A 22,780-nucleotide genomic window follows, 5' to 3' on the forward strand; every position below is an offset into this window, starting at 1 on the left:
TGATGCATCTCTTTGCGTATTACGCCCAATTGTATTCTATGGGGACCCACAAATGTAGAGCATGCTACAATTTTTGGCACGGCTAAAATGCGCGCATAAAATACGGAAATGTGAAATCAATAGGTTCCATTGTGTGCTTATTGGGGGTGCAGATAAGGAGTCCTACTAGGCAGACAGCTGCCAATCATTGGCTGGAGGTGGGGGTGGGGGTGGCTAGCTGCAGCTCATGAATATCCAGGACTACTTCTTGTAGTCCTCTATGCGTGTGCTGCTGATAAAAGGCAAGTTTCTCCAAAACTACTGCACAGATCCACACAGCAGACATGTCACTGTAATCAGCATGACTGTCACCACTTTGTGCTGCCCTCAGCGGGGGTCAAAAAAGATGGTGACAGTCTCTTTTTATTACTTTCGAATTTTGGTATGTTTCTCTCTGAACCATTATGTGACTTTTTCCTAGGGAACAATACACACATGAACAGTTATTGGGGAATGTTTGGGTTTCCTCGTCAGCGAATCACTGTGTAAGTAAAAAGGAGTATAAAACAATCAGAAGCGCTGCGCATAAATTACAGCGTGCATTCCGCCTTCTAGGCAGCAGATGGCGCTGTAGGTGCGTTTATAGATTATCAACACACCTACTTTGCGTCACGGACGTCAACTTGAAATGGTACATTCCAATATTCCCCCGAACTAAACCAACGACAGTAGATTTCAATGAATTCCATAGAAACACTATTTTATGTAATGCTATTTACATTAAAAAGATCAAATTTAGAAAACAAAATACTGCGAACGAGCGGGATTTCTCCTGCTCCCTCCCCGTGTCACGAGTTAGGCTGCTCCGAAACCGGAAGTGCTGAGGAAGAACTTATTTCAAAGTGGAGTTTTGCCCTTTCTTCCGCCCTCATCTGTGAATGGGTCGCCTGTTGCGCGCCTGCTCATGAATATGCAGAGTTTATGCTAATGAGGCCCGGTCAGCGTGTACTGCAGGGGGAGGCAGCGCCGAGTGCGGGACATAGCCGGGGCCCGGGGGGCGCACGCCGAGCACTCAGCGCAGAGCCGCGGGATTAGGAGGCAGCGCTCACTGCACATCCCGGAGCTTCATTACCGGCCCAGCCAGGCCTCTGGGGACAGGGAGCCGGCGGCATGGATCCTCCGGCCGGGGGGGGCGGCTATGGAGGGGGACCTCCTGCTCCCACCAAGAGCACCAAGGAGAAGAAGAAGCTGAAGAACCCGGAGGAAGGAGCCGGGGAGAAGTCCAAGAAATTCGTAAGTCAGACGGAGTGACAGGGACTTAAAGGGGAGCCCCTCAGCTGAGTGACTACCGGAAATGTCTCCTGGGTGGGAGGGGCTTGTGCGGGAATTCCCTGCCCCCCCCCCAGGTGAAGTTGCTGTCTGCTACTTCGACTTTTTGGCAACTTAAAGGGATATTCCGGGACTTTTACATTTTTTTTTAAATTCTTTTTTCTATCGATGACCGATGGGGGCTGGCTGGTTGGATCGCCGCTGATCCCTAGGACTGACCGTAGCGCAGCCGCCGGGGTTGGTCCTGCAGGCGCACTGACCCAGGAACTGGCTGATCAGTGGGGATCCACCGGGGGATCACCTGTCGGTCATCAAGGAAAAAAGTCCGAAAAAAGTCCCAAAATACATCTTTAAGTTAAATGTTACTCAATGGAATCGCCACTTGTCTGTCCCTCCCGCTGTTCGTTGACCTCTATGGAGAGCGACTGTCGCGAGGATGTCGCCGTCCACCGCTTGTAGATTACGCAAATGTATCTGCAGAGCGATCAGTGATATGAGTGGGACCCTGCGGCCGTCGCCATTCATGCCTGTTTTCTGGACGCGGCGACTTGGTTTCGCGGACAGATCTGCTGTTTGGATGGTCGCCCTTCTGGAGCCGCTGTGTTGGGGGACGGCGCTGGCAGCCGATGACATTGGGCCGTGGTGCAGGTGGCACGGCTGTAGAGGGCGGTGGAGATGTTGGGCAATGTCTGCAGCCACTTGTGATGTTGGTGAAACTGCAGGAAATAGTTTTGTAAGTTTTAAAAAGTTGCGTCATGTGACTTGTGTCGGCAGGAAGGTTACCTTGTACTGAGAGCAGGAGCTGTCCCAGCGGGCGGGGGGCTCGATCACACCCGCGTCTGAGGGTCCAGCTGTCCGTGCGTTAAAATATGGGATGAAATACCGCCGCGCAGTGATGTCCCTTCGGCCGGCTGCACTCCGGTGGGTTTGCATTGTGGAATCGAGAGTGGACGCCCGCCTCCAGATTCCGCAGAGAATGCCGCCCGTAACATATATTGAAAATCGCTTTTTTCTGTTCGTGGAGGAAAAATCCCAGCATGCGCTGTTCCTGCGTGGACTCTGCGCAGACGGCTTCCATTAAAGTCAAGTAAATACCAAAACACAAAAAGCCTGTTTTTTCCCGTAGGCTTTCCTAGAAGAGAAAAAATGGTAATCAAAACAGCCGACTTCTGACCAAAAGAAGCCGCTAAAAAGACTTGTAAAAGAAAAAATTGCAGGAAGACGTGCTCATGTGCGCCCTAACTGAAGGCCCATTTACACACAACGACTATAGCTCAAGATGTCTTTTGAGCGACAATCGTTGTGTCATTTACAGCGCAAGATGATCGCTCAAATGTTGAGTGATCACCCTGCGCTGCCAGCGGAGGATGCAGAAGACCAGCAGGGGGGTCCCACATGTCTTCTGCATCCAGCTGTTCCCCTGCTCCAGCGACTGGCTGTAGCCAAGCGCTCGGGGCAGAGGATGCAGAAGACAGGCGGGGTGTCCCCGCTTATTTTCTTCATCCAGATGTTTTCTGCACGGAGCGCCTGGTTGTCATTCAGCCATGCACTCCGTGTGGAGTATGAAGAACACAGCTGGACCGCTCTGTTCTTCATACCAAGCCTGTCATCAGGGACGGGATATAGCTGAAACAATAGTATCAGCTGTGAATCCCTGATAAGGCTCATTGTTGTCCTTCAGCACACTTAGCCTGGGTTCACACAGGGCGGATTTGCCGTGCGGAATTTCGCCGCAGCAAATCCGCCCGCGGCCGCTAATCTCGGCATTAGCCAGCCATGTGGACGAGGTTTCTCAGAAATCTCGTCCACACGGGACGGCCAATCCGCTGCGGCAAGTCCGGCTGAAGCTGCGGCAGCCGTGGTTTCAAAAGATGCAGCATGTCTATTTATTGTTTACTTTCGTCGCGGCCGCGCTCTCCTCTATGGGAGCGCCGGCCGCAACGGAAAAGCGAGCGGCCGGGCCGCTGCAAAGCCGCCGCAGGTTTTTCCGTGGTGGTTCTCCCGGCGGAAATCTCGCGGTTTTTGCTGCGGCCAAACCGCGGGATTTCCGGCGGGAATACGCCCAGTGTGAACCCTGCCTGAAAGACAACAATGAGCGACGGCTTAACGAAGACTGCACGGTCAGTGCTGTTACACACAACGATTATCGCTTAAAAGACGGCTTTTGAGTGAATTTTGAGCGATAATCGTCGTCTAAATGGGCCTTAAGACTGGTGTTTGCGCCGCTGGTCTTAGATGGCTGATGCTGCAGTAAGGGGCCCTAAATGTAATTGGGTATAATGAGCCGTTCACACGTAACGATTATCGCTCAAAATTCGTTCAAACCATATAGAAGGTGACGCCCGAAATCCAGCAGCACAGTGTGTCCGTGTAAACGCTCTGCAGGAGCGTTAGCGACCTTACCAGTTACATCAGCGCTCATGCAGGCGTCCGATTGTCGCCCCTTGTTAAAGGGTAAGGCCCTTATTCCGTTTTTTACATCTTGGGCCGGCCGCATAGAATTCTGCTCTAGTTTCTGGTGTAAATTGCACCCCACACGCCCTCTACAGACCTGGCGAGGGGGATGGGAAATGCTGAAAAACTGAAAATGTTACAAGTGGACGTGGAATTTGCGCAAAAATTTTAAACTTCCTAATACCAGTATTCTGGCTTAAATTGTTTTATGAATTTCCCCTCTGACTGAAGAAGCGTAAAGAGGGTTTTCCCTTGAAAGCTAAAAATGACAATTTTCTAGTTAAATACGGATTATCCTTTTTTTTTTACCCGTTCTACAGTTCCTGAGAACCCACTTCAAGGAGTGCTCACACCTGCATAAGACAGCCGAGCGCTGCTGGACTACGCTGTTTTTGTAACTCCCATTGACTTCTATGGGAGTTAGAGGCAAAAACGTAGTTTCACTAATCCCAACTGCTTCCCTCCTCCTGGCCCGGGGGTGGTGGGGCCACAACTAAGGACGGGTGAGGATAGCAGTGTTAGATGGGAATAGCCTTTATGTATGCAAATCCTTCCCCAAGACAAATGTATCTTTTTGGATAGTAACATGATGGGGTTTTATGACACCGCAGGCTTAATGTTGCAGAACCCCAAATTTGCTTTGAGGTCTATGTATGATCTCACCCATTGGCATATGACTTACTGAACCCTTTGAAGGGACAATGTGGGCCAAAGGCATACTCTGTTATGCCCAGTACGGAGGGGGTGCACAAGGATTCACCCCTTTGTCAGGTGCCACCCTGCGCTGGGCACAGCATAATGTATAAGGTCTGCCTGGAACCTTCCTGTATAGTAGCGCTCCTCAGAAGGTTAGCATTTCCTTGGTGTACAATGGGCGTAAAGTGCTGCTGGCGCAGTAATGCCCCATCGATGGCTGCGTCGCCCGCCGTCCCATATGATGTCCTGAAGCATCTGCTGCGCCGCCTGGAAGTTCTTCCCTTCATTCATTCCAATGAGAGCCCCAATGTGCATATCCTGGGAATTAGTAAAGTGACTTTTGGTCTGCAGTTGGATTTGGTAAGTCGCAGTGGAGATCATGTGGGACGTTGGGGGACCGCGGAGTACAGCGATCAGGGAGTGTGAGGACTGCTCTACCGCGCACTTTATACACATTGTACATAGACAAAAACTTTATAAAAACTTTTCCCAGAGTAGCTCTGAGTTAGTAAAGCGGGCGCCGTGGCTCCGAAGTGCCAGTCAGGGTTCCCGTGTAAAGGGGATGTGTATATGGGATGTAGCGTACTTATTACATGTATGTGGATGTACCCTGATGTGATTACAAAGGTGAGTGGGGGGGGGGGGAGCACGGCTCAGAATAAATGCCAGTTGACAACATATTCCAAAAATAGTCCCTGCGATGCGCAAGACCTGCCCTGTAATGATTGGGAACTGGTTCTTCTAGTTTCCCACACTTGGTAGACTTTAACCTCTTAAGGCCAGGGTGTTTCGGTCCAAAAGGACCAGATACTACTTTGCCCATGTGGTAGTTTTACGGCCCGGTTTATTTTTTTTCTTCAGCTGCCAAAATTATTTTTTCAGCACTTTTTTCCAAGACATATTGGACTTATTATTTAATTTTTTTTTCACTGAATTTTTTTCTTTTTTTTTTTTGTTTACTAGGCTGTTCTCGCACATGCATTCAGAAATGCTGGATGAAATTGCGGCATCTTACCGCGACTTCGCACTGCGCTTTCGAACGCATGTGTTTTTTAACACATCCCATCACTGTGATGGGTGATGAGGCGCATTAAAAAGTGCAAAAATAGCAGACAGCGCTCGAAAATCACTGTGTTAGAAATGCCGTGTTCGAGCGCTGGCCTGCAAAGCCACATGGAAATCCGTGGCGTGTTGTACCGCGCTTAGCGCAGCATTCAGGATGCCGCTGCGAAAAGCGCCTTGTGTGAGAGCGGCCTTGGGGGGTAAAAAGCGCAAATAAGAGAAAAAACAAACTACATTTATAGTTTTTTATCTATATGTAGTATATTTCCACTTACAGTCCAAGAACGGCTTCATCCTTTTTGTTTTGGAGGTCTTGATATACGATCTGTAAAGTCGTGGACTGCAGGGCGCATCGGCCTCGTCTAACATAGGACCACGTGGAGGGGACAACTAGTGCTGTCGCTGTAGACTCTTGGCAGGGGAGATCAGCTGGACCGGACGCAGTCGCTAGTATCATCCGGCCACTGAATACAAAGGCCCACTGCAGTTCGTGGACTGGCCTTGTGGCCGCTGTGGCCGTCGGGCTCCGGCCCGTTACTAGAATATAGCTCTTAGAATGATTAATCTCCACTTGCACAGAACTGGGAAGCCGCTTCGCTGCAGTCAGAACGAGGAATTTCCTAATAATCTCCCAGGAAATGTTCTTCTTGCAGCCCGAGCCGTCGGACAATCTGTCAGGAATGCAGAGACTACAATTGTAATATTGGCGGAGGCTGTTCCTGCAGTCACAGAATAAGTAGACCTTCTTATTGGCCGGGTTTCAGGTGATGACAGGGTTCCTACATGGCGGTGCAGCGGCCGGGGCTGTCGCTGCAGTCACAACACGGCACTTGAGGAATTTGAGGTCAAATTCTAAATCCACACGAGGTTTACTGCATGAAGAGACTTGTAGAATGAGGTTAGCTGGAGGTGCACGTTACAAAGGACTACAAGTAACAAGAGGGCGAGAAGAAGCTACTACCATGTTTCTCTGAAAATAAGACAATCTTATTAATTTTTGCCCCAAAAGAGGCACAGTGTCTTATTTTCGGGGGTGTCTTATAATACCTAGCAGTCGGTATTCGGGTCCCCTGCAATGGCCGGTGGCGCTGCTGCAGGCTACTATGTTCCCCTGAACGCCGACCAGAGCAGTTCTTCCTGGTAGTGGGGCTTAAATACCCCGCCTGCAGCAAGCTAATGCTCTGATTGGTTAATTGAGCACCACATCAGCCAATGACAGCCGGCGCTCGCTGTGAAGCACTCCCCAGAGACTTCAACGCACAGAATAGCTGAATGTAGTGCATGCTGCGTTGTCACCTGCCTATACAATAAGCAATTCTACAGACTCGTAGAGTAACATTAGCTCTGTATTACAAAGTATGGTATACGGATGTGAAGGCGGCCTCCGCAGCTCTCACCCCGGGGCGGGGTTTGGGATCAGTATTTCTAAGCCAAAATCCAATATCGCAAACTGTAGAGAAAAAGTAAAATGGAAGGATTTGCATCTCTTGTATGTTGGACCCAGTCCTGCTTTTGGCTCGCAGGCACTGATGCAAAATACTGGGTATGGTATTACCAAAGTTATTGCTCTTAGGCCTCTTGCCCACGGCTGGGTTGGATTCAGACTGTGAGATTCACGCAGCGGGATGCCACCCGTGCCCCTGCATTGACTTCCCGCTTACCTGTCCGGTGTCTTCTCTCTCCACTTTGCGATGTTTCAGCTGGCGCACAGCCACACAGAGCGGAGCCGGAGCGTGAGCAGTGACGTTTCTGTGCGAGGTCCGCACAGAAATAGGACATGCTGCGATTTTAACACCGTGCAAGTTTTCACGCGGTCAAATTGCGGCTGTCAGCATAGGATTGCATAAACTAATGCAATCCTATGGCACCATGCAACGGCGGGTGCAGAATCTCGCCACAGAATTTCCATCTGTGGCCATTGGGCCTAAGAGAGAAACAAAATAATGTTCTTCCTGCTAGTCCTCACTTGCCATAACTGCAGCATACATGTAACCCAATAAGGAGCTGTAAACTTACGGCGCTTGGTCCTGGGCTTTAATCCTGTCCGATGGTAAACCGTTTGGCGTGGGATTAAAGCTCCTGCAATGTAGCAGGAACAGGTCGGGCCCCTGGCTGTTGGTCACAGCTGAGGGTTCGGAGGAGAAGACATAAGATGTTTTTAACCCTTTCTGCCTTCTCTCTTGCAGGCTACATGGTACTCAAAGAGCGCTAAGTAGTTAATAAAGGTGAAAGTGCCGCTTCCGCTATTCAACCTGCTGATCACATGATTGCCGGGTGCCCTCTGCCACGGCAGCGCTGCAGGGTTTTAGTAGTTGCTGGCAGAGTTGGTCTGGGTCTGCTGACACTACAGGGAATGCCCCAGCTATACTGAAAAACTAGTTTTTTTGTTTTTTTTTTCTCCATTTCAACGTGAATCAACCCCCCTCCCCCCCCCCCCCGAGGATTTATGATGTCATGTGGAACATATATGTTAACAAAAAGTTACGAAAATAAGTAAAAAAATTACAGACTAAAATGAGAATATATGTAAAAAAAAAGAATATGACCCAGCGTCACCATGTGTGGCAGATGGCAATACTCTGCTTGTATGTAGTTTCCTGTCTGCATTGGGTGCACCGTGGGCGTAGATCGGAACCGGAGTGGAGGTGTTAGTCCTGCTGTGACTAATGTGTGAGAAGGGACCCGCTCTGATAACTCTGGTCGTGTGGAGATACTCTGTGCCTATAGAAGTGGTGCCTTGCTCAGACAACTTAGGGTAGTGAGGACCATTTACATGGGGTGAGCTGTTATAGCCCAGGGCAATACTTTGTGCACATAGAAAAGAATGGCGCTGTGACATAGATCATGCTGCAGTCTTTTTCACACGCAGTGTTTACACGTTAACGTGAATGGATCAATAAAAATCCATGTACTTTTATTGACTCCATTCGCCACGTATCACGCGGCCATACATCACGTGCCTAATACGCAGTGAAAATACCCTTTGTGTGAATGAGCCCTTAATTTGGGTATTTTTGCGACTTGTCACTTCATGACATGGAATCCATGATGGGTTCTCCACACGCAGGTTGGCCCCATTGAGGGCGGCTAATCTGTGTGCGCATCCACGGCCGCTGTCCCTGGAAGTCCAAGGCTCCGCTGTGAACAATATGGTGATCCCACTGGAATTCTTAAACGTGGAAACCGCTGTGTGAATTGGGCCTTATGCTACATGTAGTCCGCTGAGCCTGTTCAATGCAAAGGAATTCCGCAGTGAAAGTATCCAGTCCTGATGTGAGCTAATGGAGGTCATACTATGGAGGTGGGGAGTACCCGGACCCCCGCTGGGGAGGTCTCCGAGCTTACAGCATCTGAATCTATTGTAGGAGATGCTATTAGCACCGGCCGCTCATATCTTCTGATACTCTGATACAATGTAGCAAACTATGTAACGTGTTCCGCTCACAGAAGAGCGTCTGACTGTATTCTGGATGTACAAACGGAATGCTCCCATTAACAAACAGCAAGCAGAGATCCTACAGAGCATCTGTCACCACTCTTGTCTGTTTTAATAAATGCTTACGTTTCCCAGGTAATAATTCTGCAGCAGAAAATCGGAGTTGTGGAAAAGTAATCCGTATCCGTTCCTGGCGTGGCGCCTGACATTCACATCTGATGGCCGCAGGCTGACTTGCCCCATTGACTTGTGGATCCGCTGGGACGTCCGCTGAGCCTCAGAGTTCTGCTGGACCTTTTTCTGTTGATCCAGTGTGACATTAGTCCTTTATTTTGCGTTTTGGTGACTTGTCGTGATGGCGCCGTCTCCTCTCAAGGTGACGTTGGGTCTGTTTGCACCAAACGATTATCGTTCACTTTCGCTCGTTTGAACCGTAATCGTTCCATCTAATAGGGCCGTTATCCGCTTTTGCTAAGTATTCATATAGGTGTGTTCTCATATGTATGTCAGCCAGTAATGATATGTCATAGGTGAAGTGTGGTTTCCATGGTAACTGAAGCATATACAGCATTAAATATTTTCTCCCCATTCATCGGAGAGTTTAGTTTCACCTTGGCTCGCAGACAATAATTGTTTATACCAGTGATGATGCGGATATTGCTGGGTACAGCATAGGGTTTGCCGCAGTGTGTAATTACATAGCGGTGGGGTCGGGGCATTATCCCATCGCTGTACCCCCAGCAGCACTTGGGCTACCTGCACCATTGGAGCGGCTTCAGCATCAGAGGTGCACAACCCCAATGTTCTGCGCGGCTCTTGGACAGGTTATACCTCTCCATGTCACTCAGCGACAGGTGGAGCGTATGGTGCGAGAAGCTCACAAACTACATTTCTGTTTCCTTCTGCGTTGTCTAGGGGCATGAAATCCGTACTGCAGAGAAAAAGCATCGGCACGCCAGTTCTTAAGGCAGATTTGCTCCATTAAATGACTCTAAATTCCCGTGTGGATCTGCCTGCAGATGTGCAGTAAAGCTCTGAAAGATCCGCCGGAGATCCCGAATGTTGGCGGCACAGCGCGTCTTTACAGGGGAAGATTTACTGTGGACAATGATATTTTTTTTTGGAGTGTGTGTGGGGGGGGGGGGGGGGGGGCTATGTAAAAGACTTGATCAGCCATTGAACAAGAACTTTTTCAGCCAATCTGGGCGCGTTCACAGGGCTCGATGATCAAGCAAGGGGCCTTAAAAGTGTTGGCAGACACAATATAAAGTTATCCCCCCAACCATAGGGTAGGGGATTAGTGAACGAGCCAACGATGATTTATTTATTTTTTTTGCCTGCATAAAATAAATGGCGTTTGAAAAGTGAACGATTGCAGGGTCGGCGATAACTTGCTGATTACAGGAGGTCTGACCACTGATGGGACCTCTGCCGAGGACAGGGCTTCAGAGCCTGCCTGAATGAAAGGTACTGCCAGAGATAGTCAGTCTAGAACTTAATTTTCGTAGGAGAATCCCTTATTAGGCCGGCTGTCCACGTGCGATGCGGTAGCCACCGCCGAATCTCCGCCGGGCAGCCCTATCTAATAGACAGGCTGACCACAGAGAATCGGGGCAATTCACAGCATCCTGCGAATTGCCCCCGCAAGCGGAGAATCGCAATGGTTCTCCGCTCGTGGACAGGTGCCGACGCTTTCCATAGCAATGCTATGGGAAGCGTCGTCCGACGTGATTCGCCGGCGGTAAAAAATACATTGCCGTGGACAGGGGGCCTAAGTCTTTCCTTAAACAGTGGTGCTACACCCCCTGCTATACTTGCCTACTCATGGCCAGCAGAAATGCAGTCCTAAGCTCACGCTCACGACCTGAAGGTTGCGTGTTCAATCCTTGCGTGGTTCAGGTAGCCGGCTCAAGGTTGGCTCAGCCTTCCATCCTTCTGAGGTCAGTAAAATGAGTACCCAGCTTGCTGGGGGTTAAAAGATGACTGGGGAGGGCAATGGCACACCACCCCGCTAAAACAACCGTAAATGTAAAGGTCCGCTGCGTTCTCATGTGATGTCCGCGGGTGATGTGTATTTTGTGGCGTTTACTCTTGTCATAGTTTTGTAATTATCACAGCAAAAAAAGTCAGAAAACCCAAAGTGAAAACTTTATTAAACACTGGTATGAAATCCCATGCCAGCTTTCAGTTCCTGGATGCCCCACCTATCTGCCCACGTGTTCCCTCAGAGGATTATTCATGTGTTCTCCAGTTAGTTTTTCCTTGTCCTCGCTATCATTACCCGGGCGCACACAACATGGCACCTCCCCGATAATTAAACCCTTGCCGTGTCTGTTCATCAGCCGTGTCGCCGGATTCTTAGATGCACATCTTGGTGCTTTTTCCAGTCTGACACAAGTTCTCTGGGCCAGAAGGGGTTAAGCCACCATTAATTGTACGGTCTCGCCGGATGCCTTAATACTAAACTATTATCTCAATTAAAAGATGTAAACACTTATTTAAGTTGGAGCAGAACACAACTTAAAGAGAACAAAAGACATTTGTATTAAGTGCCTGTTAAATTATTTACAGCCGGTGCGCGCCGCGGCGCCGGCGAACAACAAAAGAGCATTTCTTGACAGACCTGTAATTTTATTCAACTTTTATGTTTAACGCTCGGGCGATTTAGCAAAGTTCTATTGTTAGAAATAGACTTTTGTTGACCTTTGTCGCCGTCGTAAATTGTTACTTTGTTTTTGTATGCGGCATTTTCTTTTTTTCCAAAAAAGGTGTTTGCCCTCTAAGGCGTTGTCGCATGAGAGGTTTTACTTATGTAGAAAGTCCAATCGTGACTCATCCCAAAGTGTATGCTAGTGGTGGCCACACATGTGCACTACAGCTTCATTCACTACAATGGGGCCGCCGAAGTTAGCTGACTCAGCTATTTCTGGCTGCACCATTGAAGTGAGTGCAAATAAAGGGGATAAAACTATACCTCTGCAGCACCACCTATTGGAAGGCAGCGTTCTTGCAAGTCAATGTTAGACTCTTTATACAAGCCTTGTAACAATGACTAGGAATTCAAAAGCAAACCAGAATCCATACACAGACAGCTGTTTCGGGGTGTTTGCCCCTCATCAGTGTGCAGTAGATTTCTGGCTTGGCTAGTGAGGGGCCTGGGATGTGGGTCAGGAACACAATCTTTTTTTCCTGAGGAAGAGCACCTAAAAGGGAGTGAGGAAACTTATAAGGCCATTCATGCTCCTCTGGGTAATATGCAAATAAGGGAGATGGAACAATACCTCTGCAGCACCACCTATTAGCAGGCAGCTTCCTGCAAGTCAATTGAAGTGAATGGAGTGGTGGTGTATATGTGGGCACCGCTGCCATAGACTTCAGGACGAGCCATGACTGCACTCTGTTTATAACAGCTGAAACCTGTCATGGAACAACCCCTTTGATTTGTTTATTGGATATCTTAGTTAAAACTACCGCTACCAAATTAAAGAACAGCTCAAATGCACTTCTCCACATCTTTATCGTAAGTTCTATGTGGCTCCGTTGGTGGCTTTGCAAGCATCTAAGCGGTCCTCCACTTCCTGCCACACTTCACCAAGAAAACCAGGACTGACCTATTCAACAACTTTCCTGATTGCTGTTTTGAATATGAACATTGTGGACCGTTTCTTCCCAAACCTCCTGAAATAAAAATCCAATGGTGACTGGTCTGGAGAGCGTGGGGGGGGGGGGGGGGGTCATTGCTTCCATCCATGGAAATATCTAGGCAAGAAATCCCGTAGCCTAGGGCAGAGGGGTGCCAACCTGCTGACAGATCACACTGCCATCAAACTGGGGCACTGCAAACCGTTCCAACGTGTCAGTGATTTCCGCAAAGAATAACGGACCAGTCATGCTAAGTCTGGCACTCTTTTCTTTTTTAAATAAATTCTTTATTTATAAATGTTTTTTTCTTTTTCTCAAAACATGATGATTGACATTGTTGGGTCATATAAGGGAAATAACCATGCAAAACAAAGTTGGTAGTAAACATTTTGCATTGCTTAAAGGGGTTGTCCCGCGCCGAAACGGGGTTTTTTTTTTTTTTCAACCCCCCCCCCCTCCCCGTTCGGCGCGAGACAACCCCGATGCAGGGACGTACAGAAAGCTTACCGGAGCGCTTACCTTAATCCCCGCGCTCCGGTGACTTCTCTACTTACCTGTGAAGATGGCCGCCGGAATCCTCTTCCTCCGTGGACCGCAGCTCTTCTGTGCGGTCCATTGCCGATTCCAGCCTCCTGATTGGCTGGAATCGGCACGTGACGGGGCGGAGCTACACGGAGCTACACGGAGCCCCATAGAGAACAGGAGAAGACCTGGACTGCGCAAGCGCGGCTAATTTGGCCATCAGAGGGCGAAAATTAGTCGGCTCCATGGGAACGAGGACGCTAGCAACGGAGCAGGTAAGTAAAAAACTTTTTATAACTTCTGTATGGCTCATAATTAATGCACAATGTACATTACAAAGTGCATTAATATGGCCATACAGAAGTGTATAGACCCACTTGCTGCCGCGGGACAACCCCTTTAAGTGTAACATAAAACTGCTGGCCAAACGGACCAGATTCAGTCTCTTCCAATGAACCAATCAAGCGGAGTAGAGTGACGTATGAGGGACGTAAGCCTCCTAACAGGTCCTTCAGGTTCACCTCTTTAAGTATTGAAAGGTGAACCCTAATGAGATAGAATCCGCGTTCTGCTTCTTTATTTCCCACACATTTCATTTTAGGGCTTTACCCCCATGGCCAACCATCTCATGGGGACGTTCCTATGTTCTTAGTTTGTGTTGACTGAAATGTCCTGAAGCATGAAGTGTCCTTATGGCCGGCTGCAGAATGCCCACCGGAATCCCACTGCAAAGTACAATATTGATGGATGGAGTTTTGACAAATCCCATTGACTTGCATCAGAAATGATGCCCGGTGGGTTGGAGTCGGGCTGCGGATTTTCACAGTGGATTTCATTCTTTGCAAAACATTGCGTGAAACATGGAGCTCAATCCACAACAAAGGCGATTGCAGATTGCATTATGGATTTTGGTACAGATTTTTTTATGCGGAAGACGTCCGTGATATGTGTACTTGTCCTTAAAGCGTGTACATTTGGGCAGGGCATGTCCGTGTGTATGGCAATAATGGAGTTGCCTTTTATATTACTGCCATGTGACCTGAAGCGCCATAAGTTGGTTAAGGTTGTCACAACCTTCCGGAGTCGGCAGCCGCCTTTTATCTTGGGTTGCAGCCTTTAGGGCTGATTGCCAACCTTGTAAATTGTCTCTTGTTGTGTTTGTGGATTTCCTAATCAGTGAGATCTGCAGAACAATGCTAATCTCCGGATCTACCGCCAATAGACAGGGGTTTCTAGTTCTCTTTATTCGCAGTGGTGTTGGTCTCTCATTGTGTGCAGTATGGAGTGGTATGTGCGGCCTTTGGAGTGAACTGAGCTAAAGGGGCTTTCCTGGACTCTTCAGTGTTGATGGCCTATCTGTAGGATAGGTTATACATATTGAGTCTGTGGATTGATGGCTGAGCCCCCCCACCCCACCCCTTACCAAGTAGCTCTCTGAAGGGACTGCAGTGCCCAGTAGGGCCTGAGTGATTAATTTTGAATTAATTTCATTAATCGATTAATTTTTCTGAGACTTTTCTGGTTTGTTTCCGAACCGTGAAATCTGATGAGCATCCCACATTTTGATGACTTGTGCTTCAATATCTCTAATATCAGAAAACCATTTTTAAGAGGTTGTCTGACCATTGACTTTGGTGACACATCCAGTGGCCATCCATAGCGGTTGTTGACGAAAAGCCAAGTGGAACCCGAAGTTGTCCATGCTCGCTCCCCTCCATACTTGTAATTGACATCTTTAGCTCAGACTGGAGATGCCGTGCGTCAGTCCTGCGACCCTGGCTTCTGGACATTGAGCCCTCTCAGTGACGTGAAGCCGGAAGGTCCATACTAACTTGCAGGCGGTAGGGAAGCGTCAAAGGTTACATTTTTGTTTCATTAAAGTTGCACAGGAAAATAAAAATAATCCTGGTGTCTGTGCCAACCCCCATACATCTGTGGCGCCGTACCTCTATTCTGAGGCTTTTTGGAGGCACAAAACGCACCACAGTATGGCATTCACTTTTTCATAAAGCGGCAAAAAAAAATTCCAACCAATAAAGGTTGGGATGGCTATTTTATTTTTCAGATCCTGTTCTGATTACCCACTTTCAAAAAATGTGTAGTGTTTTATTTATTTCCATTTCTTCTACACTTCGTTTATCCATACCTGAAAGCGCTGCGGAATAAGTTTGCGCTATACAAATAAAGATTATTATTACCCCCATTACACATTCTATATGTTAAAGCCCATTTACACACAATGTTTGAGCGATAATCATTGTGTGTAAATGCTCCGTCTTTCACTCTTTGGCTAAACGATTATTTTTAGCTGTGTATAAAATCCATCGTTCAGCCAGAGTGAAGATAACACAGTCTAAGTGCTGTGTTTGCTGTCCCTGGTGCTGAATCTTCCACAGGAGTGCTGATTACATTGTATTCAACAAAGAGCCTGTGTCAGCCCAATGGCAGAACAATAGAGCTTCATGCAGAGAACAGGCCACCTGCTGTTCTCTGCATACAGCTCCTGGAGGCTCACTAACATGCAAATGAAGGTGATAAGCAGCTAATGGACATTAGTGTCAATTGGCAAATTATGCAAAACAATCGCTCAAAACCTATTTTTTTTTTGAACAATTATCCTTGCATGTAAATGGGCCCTTAGGTCAGGATCTGCTGAGAACGCTCTTGTAGCTGGAGCGCGGTAGTCTAGGCCGTCCGGTCTCCGGGTGAAGTCCTATACGGAGTGTCTCATCGTTTAGCGGGATCTGGTGACTGCAGTGATGGTTGCCTTGTGTAAATAACTTGCAGAATGCCAACCGTTGGCTGCTGCTGTCATGTCTGCATGACTTGTCTCTTGTCCAACCGACCATGTCAGCTGCAGTGGGTTCACTATACTGTATCTCCGCTTATACTTTATGTAATGTATTAGGATTATGGACTGTTCGTCGTTGGGATTTTATTATTAGAGAATGTTCCCTAATAATAACTTCTTGGGTCCAACGTGTTCTGTATACTTATTTTACCAATGCTGCATTGATATTTTGGGACTACTGGGCAGAGGAGACCTTTGTATATTAATTTGCCGTAGACTTTGGGACGTTTCCATCAAGTTATTCACATTCTGCTCCTCACACTTTGGAGTGTTTGGATTGCTCTTTGGGTAATTAACACTTTCATAACAGCCTAGTCTGGAAGCTTAGGCCTAATGATCAGAATGCCCCTTTTACACAGGACGGTCCTTATTTTAACAAGCGGGTGACGTTGCCGCTAGTGATTCTCACGCACTGAGAATCACTCACTTCTCACATTTTGTGAGGCGGGGAGCATTTATACGTAACGAGAATTGAGCGAACAGCGATGATTTTTATGCATGCCAAAATGGAGTGAGAAATGAAAAGTGCACGATGGCCGTGCGTTTCGATGTCATGATGATCGCGCACTTTTGTTCTTTTTGAGCGAATTTTGAACGACAATAGTTATGTGTAAATGGGTCTTGAAGCCAATCCGTCGCGGCAAAGCTGGTGCTGCGGCACGAATTCCCCGGCCGCAGCATGTCTCCCCCCCCCCCCCCCCCCCCCTGTTCCGGCCACGCTCCTCTCCGTGGGAGGGCCGTCCGCAATGGAAAAGCATGTGGCTAAGCCGCTCTAAAACCTGCGTCAAAACCGTGAGATTTCTGGTGGGATTCCGCCCTGTGTGAACCCAGCCTTACTGTTCACATAATGTCCGGTGTAACCACCCGTGGTACCTGGCAGTGTTCACCTCACCTGCAGCCACTGCCGTCGGGTAACTTTTATGTTGTCCATCTATGTGCGCGATGTGGACTGAAATAAGGAAAACTATTTCCATCCGCTACTCTGGCTAAGAGCTTCAGACTGTGAAATCCATGTAAAATCCTTCACAGAATCTATTTTGCAAACCCGCCTCCACTGACTTGCTGAGAACGCTCTTGAAGAGTTTGTGCCAAGATTGAAAATTGTCCCTTATCTCAAGGCTTCAACTCCATCTCCAGCAGTCTCATAGGGATGAATGGTAGCGCTTACGTTGGCCACTGCTATAGTCACACAGGGTGACCCCCATATTTGTAATTGGTAGGGGTCCCAGAAGCCATTCCCCCATCCTGCACATAGTTATCCCCTATCCAGTAACTTTAATATTTTTAATAACTTGATAAATCCTGGAGTTCTGATCCTTACTGCTGGATGGAAATAGTCTTTCCCACGCCCGGCGGCCATGCTCGGGGAGGGCTTGGATTACTATGTTTGGTGCCTTGGATATTTCTGGATGTATGTGCTGGGTTCTCCAGAGAAATAAACCCTCCTTCAGGCTGCTCTTCTCTTTGATGAAGGTCCCAAACTCCTATCTATTCATTGACCGATTGTAATATGATGTTTAAAAGGGTTTTTGTAACCCGGTAATGTTAAGTCCCCTTATCCAAGCTCTGAGTCATAACTGATTCCTCGGGTGATGTTGTATCGTGACGTTTTCTTGGCAGTAGTGGTTTGCCATTGCCTTCCTCACATTTATTTATTTTTTTACCGAAAGATTGACTGTTTTAGCAATCATTTTGCATAAAGTGTTAATGGACATTAGCGTCCATTAACACTTTATCAGCTTCCTTTGCATATAAATGAGCTTCCAGGAGCTGTTTGCAAAGCCCAGCATGTTGTCTGAGCTCTGGACATAGCCCTTGTGAGATCAATGGAGCTATCGGCAGAATACAATGTAATCAGCCGCTCCCGTGCATAACAGAGCGTGCGGTCTGTTATCTTCTCTCCAGCTGAATGATGGATTTTAAGAGTGGATGATGGCAGCGTTTACTTGCAACAATTATCGCAACAATTATCGCTCATGTGCCATCGTTTGAACGAATTTTGAGTGATAATTGTTGCGTGTAAATGGGCCTTTAGACTACAGTGTTTTGGATAAAACAAAGTGAAAAATCTGTTTTTGCAACTGGGATTCTATGTTGCTAACACACTGGTTTATTATCCGCACTGCTGTATGATACTGGTTATAGGTCAGAGCGTACAACCTCACTTAGGCCATGGGCCAAGTATGTCATAATATTACAGACTCCATGTGTCGGTGATCTGGCTCTTAGCCTAGTGTAGGGCATCATGCGAGCGTATGATCACTGCGTATTATGTGCGTAATACACAGTATCTCCCATAGACTAGAACTATGCCTTTCACACAGAGCGTGAAAAAAGCGCGAGAAAAAAAAACCAGCCTCTTGGTGTGTATTACGCACACCAATATAGTGAATGGGGATTATCAACCCGCAGCAAGTACGCGTGTCATTGCCATGTGCGCGCAGTGAGAGGTATGCTCACAGTGTACAGCTATGTACGCTTGTCTGAGAGGCCTTGCCTATCAATTATATGGATTTCACTCTACTACCAGGTATTAGTAATGCTATGATCCCTGTGCCAGTAGTATCGACGGGGGACAACAACTGCCAGGCCACGGTATAAAGTTGGGGTCAGAAGAATTCTTACTAAATATAACTTTTCAATTTCCTCAAGGTCCCTTCCACATATAATATAGGTGCATTATTGCTGAGTGACCCGGGTCCGACTGGGTGTTTATTGACCTGACCTCGCAGCATCATGGGGATCTGTAGGCATTCATCCATAAAAAGGGTGCAAAACTAAAGGCTGGAAATTATTTGTATACATATTTGGCCAAAGTGAGGGAAATGTGCCGAGCAGCTGGCAAGAAGTATATTAAGGCCTCCTGTCCAAGGTCGGGTCTGGTTCCGTGGTCAGGAGCCCAGCGGCATGAGGACATTAGTTACCAGTCCGGATGTGAGCGTCTTCAATGCTTCGCTTTGAGAGCATGTTTTAGCTTTGGCCGTTTTCAGCCCTACGTTGCCCATTGAAATGAATGGGCAGCGGTTTTTAGCACTGCTGAAAACGTGGCACAACTTGGTACCATGTTTTCGGCTGCTCTAAACGCAAGTGCTAGCTGCACTATCAAAAAAAGCGGGAGTTCATCATGCAGCAGTTGAGCGGACACCCGGAGGAGTGCTGCCAGTGATCTGGCTTACTTTGAGCAGTGGAGGTCAGCGGGCTGAACATCAGGAGGCTCCTAGGACCGGAGGAGCCCATCAACTTATGAGGGACAGCAAGAAGGAGGTCAGTGTTGGCAGCGGAGCTGCAGCCCACTTCTGTTGCTTCAACATCTGAACGCTTCTATGAGCATCAGCGGGAAGGTGAAATCAGAGAGGGTACTGAGCAGCCAAGACCTGCAGGGGAGCATATTCTGCAGCCGATCGAGTACAGGGGGCGCCAGGACTTTCTGGTGGCGTCAAGATACAATAATACCCATTTACAGTATGTACCTTAGAAACCTTATGGTATTCTTTACTTACAATAAATGCTGCTTTGGACCCCCACCGGACCTTTAGCCTTCTCTGGTCAAACAGGTGCGTCCTATAGCGCCACACAACTGGAAGGGGAGGATTCGATACCCCTTACTAACCTTGTACCTACAAACCCTTGCGGACTGGTACTTTTTTGTGTTTTCTCTTTGTTCTCAAGCTACTGTTGATAAATGTTTTCTGAGACTCCATCACAACCAATCAGATTCTGGTTGTCAAGCGATTTAACAGATTTTTTTTTGAAGAACTATCACTATTAAGTTTGTATATGTGATGCTGATTGCTTTCACCGTGGGCTCTGTTTTTTTGGGTGCTCTATTATAGAGTTTATCGGTATGAGATATATCTCTGTGGACTTTGTATCAACCAAAGTAAATAATGATGATAATCTTTAGTGTATTTACTAGAGATTATGCAGACCCACACATAGTTCTGGGGGCTGTGATTAGTAGAAGGAAAGTTTCTAAGATTTACTTTATTTTACATGTGTTTTTGGTCTGTTACTATTCTAGTACTTTCTACTCACTTGCTCATTTATGGTAATCGGGCTGTGTCTGCGCAGAGCATCCAGCTTGTGACACAGCATCCATTTGTTCGCCATCCTTGTATGTCTTCACTGGTACATGTTTCTAATCATGTCTTGGGGCTCATGTACGTAAGAAATATCACGGCTTTGTTGTGTACCACGCTGGAATATTGCTGCCAAAGAGGTCCACAAGTACTTTATGGTGTAAACGCACACCACCAGATTTATACGAAGGTGGTGTTTTTGTTTTTTTTGTCAGATCCTATACATAGAAAAATATGGCATGTTTTATTGGGCTCTGTATGAAATAAAAGAACCTGCACACTTTTGCATTCGGCTACTTTCTTGCAGCTATTTGGCATTGTGCATCCCAAAATTCGGGTGACATTGTAAGGGGAATTCTGAAGATGGAAGCTCCCAGGGACGGTGATCCACATAGATACACCATGTCTGTTCTTGTAACAGCTTTCATGAGTTCAGGCCAGTGTTCATGATCTTCCTGTATAGATGATGCTTTTTGCAGTTCGGGCAGGATGCACCTACACGGCTCAGGCTACAATTCAGGTTTGTCCTGCTTTTAGTGAGTACAAAAGTTGGAATGACCTTGGCAGACCGGTCTCATACTGAAGCCAGGCTCCAAATACAGCCGCAGTAAAATACTGACCCAGCAAAAGCCGCTGGTATACCCACGTAGCTTATGATGTTGTTGGCTACTTAGGGGCTCCGTGAAATTCTACCTAAACTTTTGCCTTGGTACTTTTTGTGGCATATATGGTAAAAAATCTGGGAACCGTCCACATTTTTTTAGTCTGTTTGCTTCCTCTTATTAAAACGTTATCTTGTTGGAAAATGTTACTTTCCCTTTAAAATATACGGAATTCTCCTCTTGGGTGTATCTCCTATATTTCTTACTAATTAAAACCACATAGTGAAACATATTACATTTTCTAATGTTTTTATTTTCTTATTGTAGATTTCATTATAATTCTATTGTCTGCATATAACTGTAGGGTGGGGGGGAGGGGGGAGGGGGGGGGAATATGGCCTGAAGGCTCAAGTTTATAACTGAATAACCCTTTGTAACATTGAAACTTGACTTATACAATAGGTTATTGAGTCACTCCCTTTAAGAAGCTACTTTCATTAGAGGGGGCTTTAAGTGGATCAGTTGCTGGAGCATCCTTCATGTACCTTCTACAACACCCCCAACCAAACCCCACACACTAGTATAGAGTTGTAGGGTCATGTTCTAGTCTGTCTGTTGATACACAGCAGCAATTCTTGTCAACGGGCTAGCTACTATGAGGAAGGACAACTTGATGACCTCAAAATTGATCATCTGAATTCGGCCCTGGTGTCAATTTACTCCAGACATAAGGTGCAGGTTCCATCATTGTCTTCTGTGTAGTACAGATGGCTGGTTGTTTGCCTGCACAGAAAGCACATGTGAGCAGCACAGCAAATTACACCAACTAAGCTGTTTAATTAAAAGGAATTCATCAGCTCAAACGTGCTGTCCAAACTGCAGGCATGATGTTATAGAGCAGGAGGAGCTGAGCGGATTGATATATAGTTTTATGGGGAAAGATTCAGTATAACTTGTATTTTATTCATTTATATCCCTGCACATTCTGAGCTGAACAGTCCAATGGGCGGAGCTATCAGTGATTGACAGCTGTCTGTGTAGGCCAGGACCGCCCACTGGACTGTTCCGCTCAGAATGAGCAGAGATGTAAATGAATAATCTGTAATACAAGTTCTACTGGCTCTTTCCCCATAAAACTATATATCCATCCGCTCAGCTCCTCCTGCTCTACAACATGATGTTCAAGCTGACAGATTCCGTTTAAAAAATATCACTTTCTTTTAATAAAACACCACATTAGCTGAAAAGAGTGAGCAATAATATCCAAGTCATTCTACAAGAAGTTGTCTTTGAAGCCAGAGGGGTCTCAACAAGACACAAGTCCAAGTGTTTATACTTTCCCGTTTCCCCAGCTTCAGTACTTTCTTATAATGGCAGCAGAAGGCTCAAATTGTGACTTGTGGATTTTCTTGAGGTGAAATCCTGGAGACTTCTTACTGTCTCTGCAAATGATTGTAATCTAACAGCTGCTGGGTTTGATTAACTTGAATTGGCAGTAATATTACCTCCCACGGAGAATATGGCTGGGATCTTCTACTCTATGATTAACCTACTTTTCTTCAAGTATGAAGAGCTCCATGGTCTTCCTTATACTTCTATGGTACCGATATATTCTGTACATACAAGACTAGACTCGCTCGGACCGTCACACTGTGTAGATTTTAGCCTCCGATTGTTAATCGTGTTTGTAGCAACTATATGATTGCCATTAGATTCCTGATTGGGTGTCTGGTCATACTGATTTCAGGTCTGATCATGTCAGTAGTCAAAACCCTTCTACATGCAGTATTGTCTGATGGGTGCATATTGACCTCTCCACACCGAGTGATTTGTAAACCTTCTCCAAATGATCGGTTGTTTGACAAATCATTCCCAAGGATAATGTGATGGTTCTCAGAGAAACCAGGTAATCTTGTAGATATGATACCTTTTTAATGGCTAACAAAATTCACGGTGTTATAGCGAGCTTTCAGACCTCTCAGGGTTCTTCTTCAGGCTTAATGGAACAAATCTAAAGGCATATTTAATATATACACATGATCACATGGTAGGGCACGAACATGGTGAACTTAATTTGCACTATATAAATACCAGAGACAGAGGGTAAAAGGGCACAGACATGTTGGGA

General features: G+C 46.8%; 1 protein-coding gene across 3 annotated transcripts in view; it reads left to right on the plus strand.

Moving 5' to 3' along the window:
- Window positions 1–900: 900 nt before the first annotated feature.
- Window positions 901–22,780, plus strand: part of DIAPH1 (diaphanous related formin 1) — a 231,586-nt gene continuing 209,706 nt past the window's right edge. For all 3 annotated transcript variants that reach the window (XM_066590633.1, XM_066590631.1, XM_066590632.1), the window contains exon 1: window positions 901–1,272. In XM_066590633.1, coding sequence (XP_066446730.1) covers window positions 1,150–1,272 — 123 coding nt within the window. In that variant the 5' untranslated portion in view covers window positions 901–1,149. The remainder of the gene's footprint in view (window positions 1,273–22,780) is intronic.

This window comes from Eleutherodactylus coqui, chromosome 2 (genome assembly GCF_035609145.1).
Source record: "Eleutherodactylus coqui strain aEleCoq1 chromosome 2, aEleCoq1.hap1, whole genome shotgun sequence".
In the NCBI taxonomy this organism is placed as follows: domain Eukaryota; kingdom Metazoa; phylum Chordata; class Amphibia; order Anura; family Eleutherodactylidae; genus Eleutherodactylus; species Eleutherodactylus coqui.